The 17,190-nt window shown below is 40.3% G+C and overlaps 1 protein-coding gene across 1 annotated transcript in view; it reads right to left on the bottom strand.

Moving 5' to 3' along the window:
- Positions 1–1,538: 1,538 nt before the first annotated feature.
- The window catches only part of LOC140720346 (dendritic cell-specific transmembrane protein), a 51,633-nt gene continuing 35,981 nt past the window's right edge, over positions 1,539–17,190 (bottom strand). The window contains exon 4 of the mRNA XM_073035493.1: positions 1,539–1,646. Coding sequence (XP_072891594.1) covers positions 1,539–1,646 — 108 coding nt within the window. The remainder of the gene's footprint in view (positions 1,647–17,190) is intronic.

The raw sequence follows: 17,190 nt of genomic DNA, 5'->3' as shown, positions 1-17,190 counted from the left end.
GCACCATGCCACCAGGTTCTTAATTTCCTCTCTGTACTCAGACTCATTATTACCCAAGATACGGCCTACAATTGTGGTGTCATCAGCAAACTTATATATTGAGTTTGATGGAAACTTGGCTACACAATCATGGGTGTACAGTGAGTACAGCAGGGGGCTGAGTACATAGCCTTGTGGGGCACCGGTGCTCAGAGTGATTGTAGAGGAGAGCTTGTCCCCGATCTTTACAGCCTGGGTCCTGTCTGTGAGGAAGTTGAAGATCCAGCTGCAGATCTGAGTGCTAAGACCCAGGTTCCAGAGCTTAGGAATCAGTTTATTTGGAATGATGGTATTAAAGGCAGAGCTGTAGTCAATGAAAAGGAGCCTTACATATGCGTCTTTATTCTCCAGGTGTTCTAAGGAGGAATGTAGTGCCAGAGAGATGGCATCTGCCGTTGACCTGTTGCTCCGGTAGGTGAATTGCAAAGCGTCGAGGTTGACCGGTAGGTTATGGTTGATGAGTGCCATAAACAATCCCTCGAAGCACTTCATAGCAATTGATGTCAGAACCGCAGGTCGATAATCATTCAGGCATGCCACCTTGCTTTTCTTCAGCACCGAGATTGTCGTTGCCTTCTTAAAACACGAGGGGATCTTAGACTGAAGCAGGGAGCAGTTGAAGATGTCAGCAAACACTCCAGCTAGCTCCTTGCACAGGCCCGGAGAACCGGAACCGGGACACCATCAGGACCCGTCGCCTTCCTTGGAATTATCTTCAGGAAGGCTGTTCTAACGTCTTCCTCAGTGACGATGAATCTCGATGCCACCAGTTCCCGTTCATCCAGAGGGGGCGGGACGCTTCTCTTCTGTTCGAATCTTGCGTAGAATACATTAAGTTTGTCAGGAAGAGAAGCGCTACAGTTATTGATATTCCCAACCTTTTCTTTGCACCCAGTGATCTCATTTAGACCCTGCCATAGTCTACTGGCATCCCTCTGGTTAGCCTGGGCTTCCAACTTGGCTCAATATTGCCTCTTGGTGTCATTAATAGCTTTCCAGAGTTCACACCTGGATTCCATGTAGTGACTGGTATCTCTGGACCTAAAAGCCGTAGCTCTAGCCTTCAAAAGGGACTGGGCCTCATAATTCATCCAAGGTTTCTGGTTAGGGAATACCCGGATCGTCTTTCCAGACACACTGTCTTCTGTGCATTTCCAGATAAAGTCCGTGACAGCTGAGGCATACTCATCGAGGTTAGCTGCCGAGTCCTTGAATATTAACCAGTCCACCAATTCAAAGCAGTCACGGAGGACCTCATCCGTTTCCTCTGTCCAACGTGACACCACTTTTGATACCGTGACCTCAGCCAAGGTACTTAACGAATTCCACTGGTAACACAAATATGGTATAAAATAATAGAAAATAACATAAAATACAGCAAGATCTCTACAGTTGGCTGCATAGCATATTTATAATAATCGATTAAAGTCAATCACTTCAAGTTATAACCAACCATGAACTAATGTTTGACTTTTCCTTAACTTTTGAACCATCATCAGTCAGAGCTCAGTGTGGACTTCATCAAAGTTCTGTATGATCACATTGTTCTGCTCCTGTAGTTCATTTTTTTGGTGTTTCATTTTAAAGATCGGAAACCAGAAGAAAATCTGTAGGGATTACAAAATAGAAAAAATGAAGCTTAGAACATTTGTGTTTTCTCAAATATTTATTCAAAAAGACTAATAATTTCAGAAATCTTGCTGTTCAGATATTCTCACATTATAACTTTGTAGGGTGAATGATGGGAGAGAATGAACACCGGCTAGAAAATACAGAGACAAAAACAGAATTCTGAAGTTTTTTTTGTATTCTCAGTTTTCTTTTGATCTGGTGTTTCAACATCTGCATTCCTTTGTTCTAATTAAAATCAGAGAGGCCAGGGGAGGGAGATTCTGTCTCCCACACTGATGGTCTGAGGGAAGAAAATGATGTGACGTTAGATACAGCACCAAGTCATGTCATCTGCAGAAATTCTCTGAATACTCCGCAATAGTTGGGTGTATAAAGGGAGGATGGGAGGATGAATACAGGGCCCTGGTGGAGGACTTTGTCAAATGGTGCAATCTCAATCATCTGCAGCTCAACATTAGTAAGACAAAGGAGATGGTGATGGTCTCTAGGAATTCTAAGCCTGCATTGCTCCCTGTTGCTATTGATGGTGAGGATGTGGTTGAAGTGATGACTGCCTCCTGTGTTAGACTGTTTGTGGTAACTTATTTTTTATTCTTTCTACTTTTCTTCTAATATCTACTGTATCTCTGTGCACTTGTAATGCTACTGTGACACTGTAATTACCTTTGGGATCAATAAAGTATCTACCTATCCATCATGAATCATGGCTTTGACACAACAGGTACAAGATGTTGTTGTGTAGGACTGCACATGGGTAATGAAGTTGACTGCTAGGTTAACTATCAGGCTAAGATTGTGAATGCTCTATTTCAACCTGAGACAATAGCTATGGAGAGTGCTGAACTCTCCACAACAGCCTGCATTGAGGGCATTTTTGTTTTCTATTTGTAATGTTAGGCTGGCCAATTTCCCACCTGTGTTCATCAAAAAACCCTGCCAGTTCTGTTTTATGTCACAAAGGGAAAATATGAGATAGATCTGGCAAACAAATTATGGAAAATCTAAGAGGTTCTAAATCTGTATTAAGAGTAAAAGAGTGGCTAGTGAGAGAATAGGTCCTCTTAGAGAACACCATGGTTGCCTATGTCTTGAACTGCAGGAAATGGACGGGATTTTTAATGAATATATCCCCTCATTGTTTACGGAGGAGGAAATTGTAGTTGCTCAAAAGTAAAGGGAAACAAGTGGAGATGTTTTGGAGGATATTCGTACTATCAGGAAAGAGATATTTGTAGCCTTACAGTACATTAAGATGGATAAATCCTTGGGACTTGATTGAGTGCATCCTGAGACTTTGTGGAGGCTAGAGAGGAAATTCCAGAGGCCCTAATGGAGATAGTTGCTTCATCATTAGATATTGGTGAAGTTCCTGAAGACTGAAAGGTGACTACTGTTGTCCTGTTGTCTAATGGAATGGCATTTGGATGGACAGAGTCTGATTAGGAGGAGAGGAAATCAAAAAGGTATTGAGTGTAAGGCAGAGGATGTTTGGATTTCAGCAAGGCCTTCAACAGGTACCCACATGGTAGGGTGGCCTGGAAGGTTGGCTTCCATGGATTCCAGGGAGAGCTTGTTAGGTGGATTCAAAATTGGCTTGAAAGTAGGAAGCTGAGGTGGTGGTTCAAGGTTGTTTCTTGGAATGGAACTAAAGGTGTGCTGCAAGGATTGATGTTGGGACCCTTCTCATTCATTATTTATATAAATGATTTGGATGCAAATGCACAAGGCTTGGTCAGTATATTTGCGGATGACACAATATTAGATGTTGATAATAGAAACATAGAAAACCTACAGCACAATGCAGGTCCTTTGTTGTTGTAGATTATAGGGGAATCGTGATCATTTAGGGAAGTGGGTTGAAGAGTGGAAAATGGATTTCAGTATAGATAACTGAGACATGATGCATATTGGAAAGTCAAACCAGCATACAATTTTCACTATGAATGGTAATTCAGTGAGCAGTCAGTGGTAGGAAGGATGAGTAGTTTTAAGTTTCAGGGTGTTAACAGCTCAGAGGATCTACCTTGAGCTCAATGCATTGATGGCACACCAATGGCTATACTTCATTAAGAGTTTGAGGTGATTTGATATGTCACCAAAGACTCTAGCAAATTTCTAGAAATGTACAGTGGAGACCTTATGACTGGTTGCATCAAAGTCTGGTATAGAGGCTCCAATGCACAGGATCACAAAAGGCTGCAGAGAGTTGTAAACTCTGCTAACTCCATCATGGGTACAATCCTCTGCACCTCTAGGACATCTTCAAGAGGACATCAGCATTAAAACCCCTCACCATACAGGACATACCAGCTTCATCTGGCTACCATCAGGGAAGAAGTACAAGAGCCTGAAGACCCACACACAAAGTTTTAAGAACAACTTCTTTCATCCACCATGAGATTTCTAAATGCGTGTATGAGCCCACAAGCACTACCTTGTTATCCATCCTTTGCCCTATTTCTATACTTTGCATGCATATATTTTTGTAACCTCTAATAATTGTATTATCATGACTGTATTGCTGCCATGAAACAAAATTCATGAGATACTGTATGTATGTAATAATAAATTATTACTAATAATATATGTAATAGTAATAATAAACCTAATTTTCTGATTCATGGGATAGCAATGGAACAGAGGAACCTAGGAGTACAAGTGCATAGTTCATTGAAAGTTGGTGTCACAGGTGAAAAAGGCATTTAGCTTACTGGCTTTCATCAGTTATGGCACTGAGTATAGGAGTTAGGACATTTTGTTGCAGTTCTGTAAGTCGATGGTGAGGCCACATTTGGAGAACTGTGTACAGTTTTGGATGCCCTTTTATAAGAAATGTGTAAATAAATTGGAAAAAGTGCAGAAAAGATTTATGAGGCTGTGGCCAGGACTGTAGGTCCTGAGTTATATCTTGGCCTTAAACAATGCTCCCTTGTTCGATAATTCTCCATTCAGGGGAAGCTATCTCTTATCATATACTCTCCCTCAGAATGATTCATGTTTCACTTTGATCACTGCTCATTCTTCTGAAATTGAGAAAATATGGTCTTATCTACTCAACATTTCCCCATAGGACTATCTCTCCTTCCCAGGAAGCAATCTAGAGAACCTTCTTAGCACTGCTTTTGAGAATAATTCATTTCCTTAGTGACACCAAACCAATATGCAGTACTCAGCCTGTCCTATCTCTGGAGTCCTATACAGTTGTAGCAAAACTTCACTACAGTCCTGCAGTATTCCCCCTACACCATAGGCTGACACTACATTTACCTTCTTAATTACACAGTGTATCAGTATCCTAACTTCCCACATTTGTTTTACAAGTACACACGGGTCCCTCTGTGCACTGGCAAGATAGTCTCACAATATTAAGGTAGTATTCAGTTTTGCTATTCTTCCAGCTAAAATGGATAATCTCATATTTTTACAAAATATACTCTATTTTCCCACTCAGCTGACCTGACTATTATTCTCCTGTGGAATATTTTTTGTCCTTCTTAAAATTACTTTATCTGCTATATTTGCATCATTAGTAAATATGGATGCTACATACTTGGCCATCTCAGTAAGACCATAAAATGTAGGTGCAGGTTTAGGCCATTTGGTCCACAAAGTCTGCTCTGCCGTTAATCATGGCTGATGTTTCTTTCTTCTGCCTTCTCCCTGTAACCTTTAACCCCTTTAACAATCAAGAACTTATAAGATTCTACCTTAAATACACCTAATAACCCTAAGGACAGATGGCACTTGGTCCAGCAGAAGATAAGGAAGAAAGAGGAGGAGGCTAGATTTTGCGAGCAGTGGAGATGGGGAGTCAAGGGACCTGGACAAAGTGGGAAACAGAACAGAGAATGTTGACATGGGATGATATATGGAAATATACATAGAACCATAGAACATTACAGCAGAAACAGGTCTTTTGGCCCTCTTTGGCTGTGCCGAACCATTTTTCTAACTAGTCCCACTGACCTGCACCCTGCCCATATCCCTCCATACACCTCTCATCCATGTACCTGTCCATGTTTTTCTTAAATGTTAAAAGTGAGCCCACATTCACCACTTCATCTGGCAGCTCATTCCACACTCCCACCACTCTCTGTGTGAAGAAGCCCCCCCAATGTTCCCTTTAAACTTTTCCCCCTTCACCCTTAACCCAAGTCCTCTGGTTTTTTTCTCGCTTAGCCTCAGTGGAAAAAGCTTGCTTGCACTCACTCTATCTATACCCATCATAATTTTATACACCTCTATCAAATTTCCCCTCATTCTTCTACACTCCAGGGAATAAAGTCCTAACCTATTCAACCTTTCTCTGTAACTCAGTTTCTCAAGTCCCAGCAACATCCTTGTAAACCTTCTCTGCACTCTTTCAACCTTTAATATCCTTCTTGTAATTTGGTGACCAAAACTGCACACAATATTCCAAATTTGGCCTCACCAATGTCTTATACAACCTCACCATAACATTCCAACTCTTATACTCAATACTTTGATTTATAAAGCCCTATGTACCAGAAGCTCTCTTTACTACCCTATCTACCTGTGACGCCACTTTTAGGGAACTTTGTATCTGTATTCCCAGATCCCTCTGTTCTACTGCACTCCTCAGTGCCCTACCATTTACCTTGTATGTTCTACCTTGAATGAGCAAGTGCAGCAGGCAGTGAAGAAGGCTAATGGAATGTTGGCCTTTATTACAAAGGGAATTGAGTACAAGAGCAAGGAAATCCTCTTGCATTTGTACAGAGCCCTGGTGAGACCACCTGTGTACAGTTTTGGTCTCCAGGGTTAAGGAAGGACATCCTGGCTGTAGAGGAAGTGCAGCGTAGATTCACGAGGTTAATTCCTGGGATGTCTGGACTGTCTTACGCAGAGAGGTTAGAGAGACTGGGCTTGTACACGCTGGAATTAAGGAGATTGAGAGGGGATCTGATTGAAACATATAAGATTATTAAGGGATTGGACAAGATAGAGGCAGGAAATATGTTCCAGATGCTGGGAGAGTCCAGTACCAGAGGGCATGGTTTGAGAATAAGGGGTAGGTCATTTAGGACAGAGTTAAGGAAAAACTTCTTCTCCCAGAGAGTTGTGGGGGTCTGGAATGCACTGCCTCGGAAGGTAGTGGAGGCCAATTCTCTGGATGCTTTCAAGAAGGAGCTAGATTGGTATCTTATGGATAGGGGAATTGAGGGATATGGGGACAAGGCAGGAACCAGGTATTGATAGTAATTGATCAGCCATGATCTCAAAATGGCGGTGCAGGCTCGAAGGGCCAAGTGGTCTACTTCTGCACCTATTGTCTATTGTCTAGTCTATTGTCCTTCTAAAGTGCAAAACCTCACACTTGTCTGTATTAAACTCCATCTGCCATTTTTCAGTCCATTTTTCCAGCTGGTCCAATCCCTCTGCAAGTTTTGAAAACATTCCTCACTGTCCACTACACCTCCAATCTTTGTATCATCAGCAAATTTGCTGATCCAATGTACCACATTATCATCCAGATCATTGATATAGATGACAAATAACAATGGACCCAGCACTGATCCCTGTGGCACACCACTAGTCACAGGCCTCCACTCAGAGAAGCAATTCTCCACTACCACTCTCTGGCTTCTCCCATTGAGCCAATGTCTAATCCAATTTACTACCTCACCATGTATACCTAGCGACTGAATCTTCCTAACTAACCTCCCATGCAGGACCTTGTGAAAGGCCTTACTGAAGTCCATGTAGACAACATCCACTGCCTTCCCTTCATCCACTTTCCTTGTAACTTTCTCGAAAAGTCTAATAGATTTGTTAAACATGACCTACTGTGCACAAAGCCATGTTAACTCTCCCTAATAAGTCTTTGTCTATCCAAACACTTGTAGACCCTATCTCTTAGTACTCCTTCCAGTAATTTACTTTTAGAGCCTTTTTTAAACAACGGAACAACATGAGCTATCCTCCAATCCTCCAGTACGTTGCCCGTAGATACTGACATTTTAAGTATGCCTGCCAGGGCCCCTGCATTTTCAACACTAGTCTCCTTCAAGGTCTGAGGGAATACCCTGTCAGGTCCTGGCGATTTATCTACACTGATTTGCCTCAAGATAGCAAGCACCTCCGGTTCTTCAATCTGTATAGGTTTCATGACCTCACTACTTGTTTGCCTTATTTCCATTGACTCCATGCCAGTTTCCTTAGTTAATGTACAAACGTTTGTAGACACAAAAAACTCATTTAAGATCGCCACCATTTCTTTTGGTTCCATACATAGCCGATCACTCTGATCTTCAAGAAGACCAATTTTATCCCTCACTATCCTTTTGCTCTTAATATACCTGTAGAAACTCTTTGGATTATCCTTTACCTTGACTGCCAAAACAACCTCATGTCTTCTTTTAACCTGCCAGATTTCTTTCTTAGGTATTATTTTGCACTTTTTATACACTTCAAGCACCTTATTTGCTCCCTGTTTCCAATACATGTCATACATCTCTCTCTTCTTCTTTATCAGAGTTCCAATATCCCTAGAGAACCAAGGTTCCTTATTCTTATTAATTTTGCCTTTAATCCTGACAGGAACATACAAACTCTGCACTCTCAAAATTTCTCCTTTGAAGGCCTCCCACTTACCAATCACATCCTTGCCAGAGAACAACCTGTCCCAATCAATGCTTTTTAGATCCTTTCTCATTTCTTCAAATTTGGCCTTTTTCCAGTTTAGAACCTCAACCTGAGGACCAGATCTATCTTTATCCATGATCAAGTTGAAACTAATGGTGTTATGATCACTGGAACCAAAGTGTTCCCCTACACACACTTCTGTCACGTGTCCTAACTCGTTTCCTAATAGGAGATCTACTATTGCGTCATCTCTAGTTGGTACCTTTATATATCGATTTAGAAAACTTTCCTGAACACATTTTACAAACTCTAACCTGTCTAGACCTTTAACAGTATGGGAGTCCCAATCAATATGTGGAGAATTAAAATCCCCTACTATCACAACTTTGTTTCCTGCAGTTGTCTGTTATCTCTCTGCAGATTTGCTCCTCCAATTCTCGCTGACTATTGGGTGGTCTATAATACAAACCCATTAATGTGGTCATACCTTTCCTGTTTCTCAGCTCCACCCATATGGCCTCGGTAGACAAGCCCTCTAATCTGTCCTGCCTGAGCACTGCTGTAACATTTTCTCTAACTAGCAATGCCAGCCACCCCCCCCATCCCTCTGCCTCTATCACGTCTGAAACATCGGAACCCTGGCATTAAGCTGCCAGTCCTGCCCCTCCTGTAGCCAAGTTTCACTAATGACTACAATGTCATAATTCTATGTGTCAATCCACACCCACAGCTCATCAGCCTTCCCCACAATACTCCTCGCATTGAAATAGACGCACCTCAGAAGATTATTACCACCACACACAACCCTTCTATTTGTGACTTTGCATGAACCTGTAACATCATTTATTTTTACCCCTGCTGCACTATCTACTCTGGCACTCTAGTTCCCATCCCCCTGCAGATCTAGTTTAACCCCCCTCCCCCCAATAGCACTAGCAAAGCCTCCCTGTAAGGATATTGGTCCCCTTGTAGTTCAGGTGTAACACGTCTCTCTTGTACAGGTCCCAATGATCCTGAAATCTGAAACCCTGCTCTCTACACCAGTTCCTCAGCCACATGTTCATCTTCCAGAGCATCCTATTCTTACCCTCACTGGCATGTGGCACAGGTAGCAATCCTGAGATTACCAGCCTTGAGGTCCTGCTTTTTAACTTCCTACCAAGCTCTCTATACTCACTCTTCAGGACCTCCTCACTCTTTCTTCCTCCATCATTGGTACCGATGTGTACCATGACATCTGGCTGTTCACCCTCCCACTTCAGAATGCTGTGCACGAAATCAGAGACATCCCTGACTCTGGCACCCAGGAGGCAACAAACCACCCAGGAGTCCCTGTCACGACCACAGAACCTCCTGTCTGTACCTCTAACTATTGAGTCTTGTATCACTACCGCTCTCCTCTTCTTCCACCCTCCCTTCTGCACTGCAGAACCAGACTCAGTGCCAGAGATCCGGCTGCCACAGCTTGTCCCGGTTAAGTCATCACCCCCGACAGTATCCAAATCGGTATACTTGTTGTTGAGGGGAATGGCCACAGGGGAACCCTGCTCTGCCTGCCCTTTCCCCTTCCCTTTCCTGACGGTAACCCAATTACCTGTGCACTGTTCCTTTGGCGTAACTACCTCAATGAAACTACTATCTATAAACTCCTCATTCTCCCGAATGATCCGGAGGTCATCCAGCTCCTACTCCAGTTCCCTAACGCAGTTTGTTAGGAGCTGCAGCTGGATGCACTTCTTGCAGGTGTCGTTGTCAGGGACACCGGAGGTCTCCCTGACTTCCCACATTCTGCAAGAGGAGCATTCCAACATCCTGCCTGGCATTCTCTCTACTCTAAACAAACAAAACAAAACTTACTGGAACCTCCCCTCGCCTCTGCCTGCTCACGTCGAAGCCTGATGAGCCAAAGCTGTCCTGCTCAGCTCCCTCTCACTCCACTGCCCGCTGGATATGGTGGTCTTTTTTTAAACCTTTGACGCTCTACGTCACACGCCTGTGCAGTCTAGCCTCTTTTCCCCAAATAGTAAAATAATGGCTTCTCTCCGAGATGCCTTTACTCCTTCACTCTCAGCCTCTTGCTTCAATTTAAAAAGACCATTGAAAAATTCCTCTTCTTTTTAAACCTTTGATGCTGTACGTCACACGCCTGCGCAGTCTAGCCTCTTTTCCCTGAGCAGTAAAAAAATGACTTCTCTCCGAGATGCCTTTACTCCTTCACTCTCAGCCTCTTGCTTCGGTTCTTTCCAACTCCAGTTCTTGCTGAGGGCTGTGTATGATGAAGTACCAACTCCAACAAACCTGCGGAACTGTCAATAAAAGAAGACCTAACATGAAATTTGTGCCAGAAACCAGCCAACCTGGAGCATATGCTTTCTTCATGCCAGTTTGCCCTTTCCCAGGGACGGTACAGAGGGAGACACGACCAGGTTTTGAGAGCACTTGCCCACACTTTGGAGACAGAGAGGAAGAAGGACCTCTAAAAGGACAGCCAACCAAATTGCTTCATCAGCTTCTTCAGGACCGGGGAACATGCTGCAGCAACAAACAAGCGTAGAGACGGTATCCTGAGCAAGGCAAAGGACTGGGAGATGAAGGTTGATCTTGAAAAGAAGCTGGTGTTTCCACGAATAGTAGAGACCACACTTCGACTATTGTCAGAGAGTGCAAAGAAGCTGGTGGTGATAGAGCTAACAGTACCATGGGAGACCCGATGCCAAGGGGCTCATGAGAGGAAGCTTGCGAGGTATGACGACCTGGTGGCGGACTGCAGACGGCAAGGCTGGCAGACGTGGAACTTCCCTGTCGAAGTCAGGGCAAGAGGATTTCCCGCCGTGTCATGCTGGAAGAAGATGGCAGCTTTAGGGATACGAGGGAGAACCAGGAAGAGAGCCGTTAATACCATGGCTCAGGCAGCAGAGAGAGCGTCCAGTTGGCTTTGGCTGCGAAGGGACGATAGCTGGAAGTCTGATCGTCAGGGTAGAAGATTGATCACCTTCTGTTTTCCCACCATCCCGAGGATGTTCCAGGTTAGGAGATGAAACGTCTGAAGATGGATGGACCCGGCTGATGACTTGACGGTCCAGCAGCAGAAACATCACAGCTGTTTAAGGTAATGATCTTCTCAGCCTTCCATGACAATAACTTCCACAGATTCATCACCCTTTGGCTGCAGAAATTCCTCCTCATGTCTTTAAGTTTTAAACAGCGGAAGCAGAAATCACCATAGTACTTCAATATTATCTTTCTGTCAATATCACAGCTTTTGATTCGTTACATATATGTTTTGTGGCTCTTTGTCAACTGCCTTTTAGAAATACAACTATACCATAACAACATTTTTCTCATTATCCACACTGAAAGCTACATCCCCAAATATCTCTAACATATGTGTCAAATATACTGTGCCATTCTGACAAGCATGTTGACTGCCTAGTCTTCTTACTATTTTCTTAGAGTCCTGTTACTAGTTCTATAATAATAAACTACAGAATATCTCAATTGCAGATGTTACTCTAATGCATATCTAGCTCCTTATTTTCTCTCTAACTCATTTCTACACAGAACTGTTACATTTATGGTGTTCCAATTATTGGGATCCTTTCAGAATCCCAGAAATTCACAGCCTACAGATTACTTATCTGCACTAGGAAGGAGGTCAGGTCAGCTTTCATGCCTATTGGTTTACCCAATTATATTTCTCCAGTGACAATGTCTTCCCTCCAACTTGCCTCTTATTTTCATCATATTGTGGGTCTTTTGGTACTTTCTACAGTGAAGTCATCTTCAAAATGCTTGTTTAATATCTTGTCATCTACTTATAGATTTTCCTTCCTCAACTTCTAATTGTGGTATTCTTCCTTCTTGTGTACTCATAGGTCTTCCTGTTCCTTAAAAAGATATTTCCATGTTTCAGCTTCTATTTTATCTTTCTCTTTAGTGTAAACGATTGACTTGTTGGCCTTCTCTAAAGTGTTTATAAGTTCTTGGAAGTTTTTACTGCTTCAGAGCCATTATATAAACATCAGTTGTTGGTGCATGTTTCCAATCAGACATGAGGAATCTGCTGTATCACCACTAATTAAGGTTCTTTGATGTTGCGGTGTTCTCCGAGCTTGGCAATTAGCCTGTAGATGTTTCATATGTTAAGGTACTCTTACAATATGGTTTGGAATGGAATTCAAGGATCTGGACCAAATAACAATAAGAATACAGCAATAGATTTCTGTGTTAAGATAATACATAACAGGAAGAAAATCAGAATTTGAAGGTGCTCCTATGTGCTTGCTGCCACTCTCTTTTCTAATTAAACAGATTGTTGATTTGTGGAACTTCAATGTGTCAAACAGCATCTATGGAGGGAATTAGATAGTTGATGTTTTTGGATTCTCCAGCTGAAGGGTTTCGACTTGCAATGTTGACTGTCTATTTCCCTCCACAGATGCTGCTGGAGACCATTGACTTTCTCCAGCAGTTTAACTTCTTATTGTTCATTGAAGAGTCTGGGGGGTTGCTGTCTGAGTTTTAGGAAGGAAGGGCAGTTATGTACTGATGTACTTCACTGTTAATCAAAACATGAGGATATTTTGGCCACAAAAGCAGGTGCCCATTTTGATAGAAGATTCATAACTAGAATGATATCTCAGTAAGTGACAATGGAAGTAGCGCTTCTCATCACTTGTCCAACTAAATGGACAAAACTCATTAAAAACACTAGAAAGTTTGCAGATGATGGAAATCCAAAACAACATACACAGAATGCTGGGGGAGCCCTGTGGGTCAGGCCGCACCTATGGAAAAGAGTAAACAGTCAATGTTTCATCCAAGAACTTTCTTCAGGACTGAAAAAGAAGGTGGAAGGCACCAGAATAAAAAGGTGGGGGAGGGAAAGGAGGACAACTAGAAAGTAATAGGTGAAGTCAGGTGGGTGGGAAAGGTCAAGGGCTGGAGAAGAAGGAATCTAATGGGAGAGGAGAGTGGACCACAGGGGAAAGGGAAGGAGGAGGGACCCAGGGGGAGGTGATAGGCAGGTGAGAAGAGGTAAGAGCTCAGAGTGGGGCATAGAAGAAGAGGGGAGTGGGAGCAATACATCAACAGTTCGTTTTAGATACTTGGCAATAACTTTAAGGGAAAACTATTCTTTGGGAGAGAAGGAAATTCAAAAGAAAGCATTGTAAATATATAAAAAAGGTCTAGATGTAACTAATGTTTATAAAATGTATGTAAGTATATTAATGTCTGATAATATAATATTTAGATTGGGGACGTCACGTGATGGCGTAGGATCGAGACGTGGGGATCCAGCTCTCCCGTAAAAAATCAGTAAGTTAATGTTTAAGTGAAGAAAACTTAGTAAATACTTTCTAAAAGTTACTTATAAACTACTCCGGATTGTTTCAAACTATGTCTCATAAACAGAAGCAGAAGGAAACTATTACCCTGAAGACAGCGCAAGTTGGAACAGAATCAAGGCCCGCTGCTACGAGAGAACCGCGGGCTCAAGTACATTTTACCTCCGGCGATACAGAACAGGAAACTGTGGCAACATCAACCATTTCTAAAGAAAAAGACCAACAAGAACTGCGCAAATGTGAAGGAAGGAGCATGCGCAAACGCAAGCAACCTGAACTACAAATCCTAGTTACGATTGAAACCGGAAGTGAAAGTGAATCTGAGGTAGATTCAGATTCTCTGGATAAATCAGACGAAGATGGAGGTAAAAGTTTTACTGGAAATATATAAAAAACTTTGATGCAAATAATGTGTAAATTAGAAAAATTAAACGCATTAAAAGAAATCAAAAAAGATATGAAAAATATGCAGATTATGTTTGATAAAATGATAAAAAGAGGATAAAATGGAAAAGAGAATTACAGACTTGGAAGTTACAATGGAAGACATGGTTGAAAGAATGAATAAAATGGAAGATAATATCTCTGCCTGGACATCAGAAAGAAAACAATTGTTGGAAAAAGTGGATAAGCTTGAAAATTTTAGCAGACGAAACAATATTAAGATTGTTGGACTTAAAGAAGATATAGAAGGAGAAGATCCAATAAATTTTTTTCAAAAATGGATCCCTGAAAACTTGGAAATGGAAGAAGGAACTCTAATTGAAATTGAAAGGGCTCACAGAGCCTTAAGATCAAGACCTCAAGCTGATCAAAATCCACGATCAATTTTGATAAAATGCTAAAGATATCAAGATAAAGAAAAGATCCTGAAGGTGGCTGCCCAATGTGCCAGAAAGAGAAAAGGGCCATTGATGATAGAAGGGAAAGCAATTCTTTTCTATCCTTATATAAGTTATAACCTTTTGAAGAGAAAGAAGGAATTTAACCCAGTGAAAAAAGCTTTATGGGAAAAGGGTTATAAATTCATAATGCGTCACCCAGCAACACTGATAATGTTTTTGGAGGATGGAAAAAGAAGATTTTTTACCGATCATCGAGACGCGGAAGAGTTCGCACAAAAACTCCCAAATATTCGCTAACTACACATAGAGATTTCAAAGCGTAATGGATAAAAGATGAAGACAGGGACAGTGAATGGAATTGATGGACATTTAAGGATGATACAGGGGGAGAAAGGCAAAATTTGAGAAATATTAATTGAGAGTAGTAATATTTTTTTCTTCTCATATATATACTTTTTTATGTTCTGGGGAGCTTTGGATTGATTGCTACAGGATTCACGTGTGTAATCATGGCGATTGCCATGACCCGTACAACAGAGGGGGGTAATGTTGTGTTCTTTTTTATCCACAACATTAGTAGGGGGGCTATTTAGTTTTTTTCTTTACAATCTATTTTTCTCCTATCTTTCTTTCTTTGCTTGGATGATCAGTGGGGACACACATAGCAACATGGAGAATTTTAAAAAGACTTTCCAAGGTACCATGAAAGTTGAAAGATTAGGTATTATTATAGATTGGAGTAACCCAATTCAAAATAATGACTAATTTACTGAATTTTTAAAGTTTTAATGTTAATGGGCTTAATGGACCAGTGAAAAGAAAAAGAATCTTAACATACATTAAGAAAATGAAAATAGATATAGCTTTTTTTTTACAAGAAACACATTTAACAGAGATAGAATATCAGGAATTAAAAAGAGATTGGGTTGGAAATGTTATTGTGGCTTCATTTAACTCAAAGGCGAGGGGAGTTGCAATTTTGGTTAATAAAAATTTACCAATTAAAATACAAAATGTATTAATTGATTTGGCGGGAAAATATGTAATTATACATTGTCAAATTTTTTTAGAACTATGGACTCTTATGAATATTTATGCACCAAATGAAAATGATGTAAAATTTATACAAGAGGTCTTTTTGAATTTGGCTAACGCACATGACAAAATATTAATAGGTGGAGATTTTAATTTTTGTCTAGATCCAGTTTTAGATAGATCAACAAAGGTTGTCACAAAATCAAAAGTAGCAAAATTAACTTTATCATTGATGAAAGATTTAAATTTGATTGATATATGGAGAAGAATTAATCCAAAAGAAAGAGATTATTCATTTTATTCAAATAGACACAAAACTTATTCAAGGATAGATTTTTTCCTATTAACAAAGAATATTCAAGACGGAGTGCAAAATATGGAATATAAAGCAAGAATATTGTCAGATCATTCTCCTTTGATAATGACAATGATAATGATAGATAAAGAGGAATCGATTTATAGATGGAGATTTAATTCAATATTATTAAAACGTCAAGATTTTTGTGATTTTATGAAAAAGCAGATTCAGTTTTTTTAGATACAAATTCAGTTGATGATAAATTTATATTGTGGGAAGCAATGAAGGCATATTTGAGAAGTCAGATAATAAGTTATACTTCTAAAATTAAGAAAGAATATATGATAGAAATAGATCAATTGGAAAAAGAAATTACAAAATTAGAAAAAGAATCTCAAAGATATATGACTGAAGAAAAACGAAGACAACTTGTTAACAAGAAGTTACAATATAATACACTTCAGACATATTGAACAGAAAAAGCAATTATGAGAACTAAACAGAGATATTATGAACTAGGTGAAAGATCACATAAGGTTCTTGCTTGGCAGTTAAAAACAGACCAGACTTCTAAAACGATAAATGCAATTTGAACAAGAGTAAATAAAATTACTTATAAACCTTTAGAAATTAATGAAACTTTTAAGAATTTTTATTCCAAACTGTATAAATCAGAATCACAAAATGATAATGTCAAGATAGAAAGGTTTTTATCACAAATAACTCTTCCAAAATTGAATTCAGAAGAACAGAAGGGATTAGATATGCCTTTTACATTAAAAGAGGTCGAAGAAGCTCTAGGATCATTTCAAAGTAATAAATCCCCAGGAGAAGATGGTTTTCCACCCGAATTTTATAAAAAGTTTAAAGATTTATTAATTCCTCCTTTTTTTATTTTTTATGCATTTTCTACAACACTACAGATAAGAAAAAACCCCAAACCAAAATAAAAAAATTAATAGTGCAAAAATAAACATACAATAATAATATAATACAAAAAAGATAATTGAGGAAGCACCCAAATTGAAGTCATGTAAAGTTAGTATCCTCCCCAAGCCCCACAACAAAAAAAAAACTCCAGACCAACCACAACACAATGTAGAGAATATAAATCAGGACATTCAAACCCCCAAAACTGTAAATACACTTGAAAACAGAAGATAATAATGCCTACTACCAAAAAAAAGAGCTGAAAGTAAGGGACTGGAAAAAAAAAACCTTAATTAAGAGGAAGGTTATGAAAGTACTCAATAAAAGGTCCCCAGACCTTATGAAACTTTATATCTGAATTAAGAATTGAATAATGAATTTTTTCAAGGTCTAAACAGGACATAATATCATTAAGCCATTGAGCATATGTGGGCGGGGCAACATTTCTCCATCTAAG

The sequence above is a fragment of the Hemitrygon akajei genome, chromosome 1 (assembly GCF_048418815.1).
Source record: "Hemitrygon akajei chromosome 1, sHemAka1.3, whole genome shotgun sequence".
In the NCBI taxonomy this organism is placed as follows: domain Eukaryota; kingdom Metazoa; phylum Chordata; class Chondrichthyes; order Myliobatiformes; family Dasyatidae; genus Hemitrygon; species Hemitrygon akajei.
Note: the sequence above shows the minus strand (reverse complement) of the source record. Positions and strands in the feature narration are given on the sequence as shown.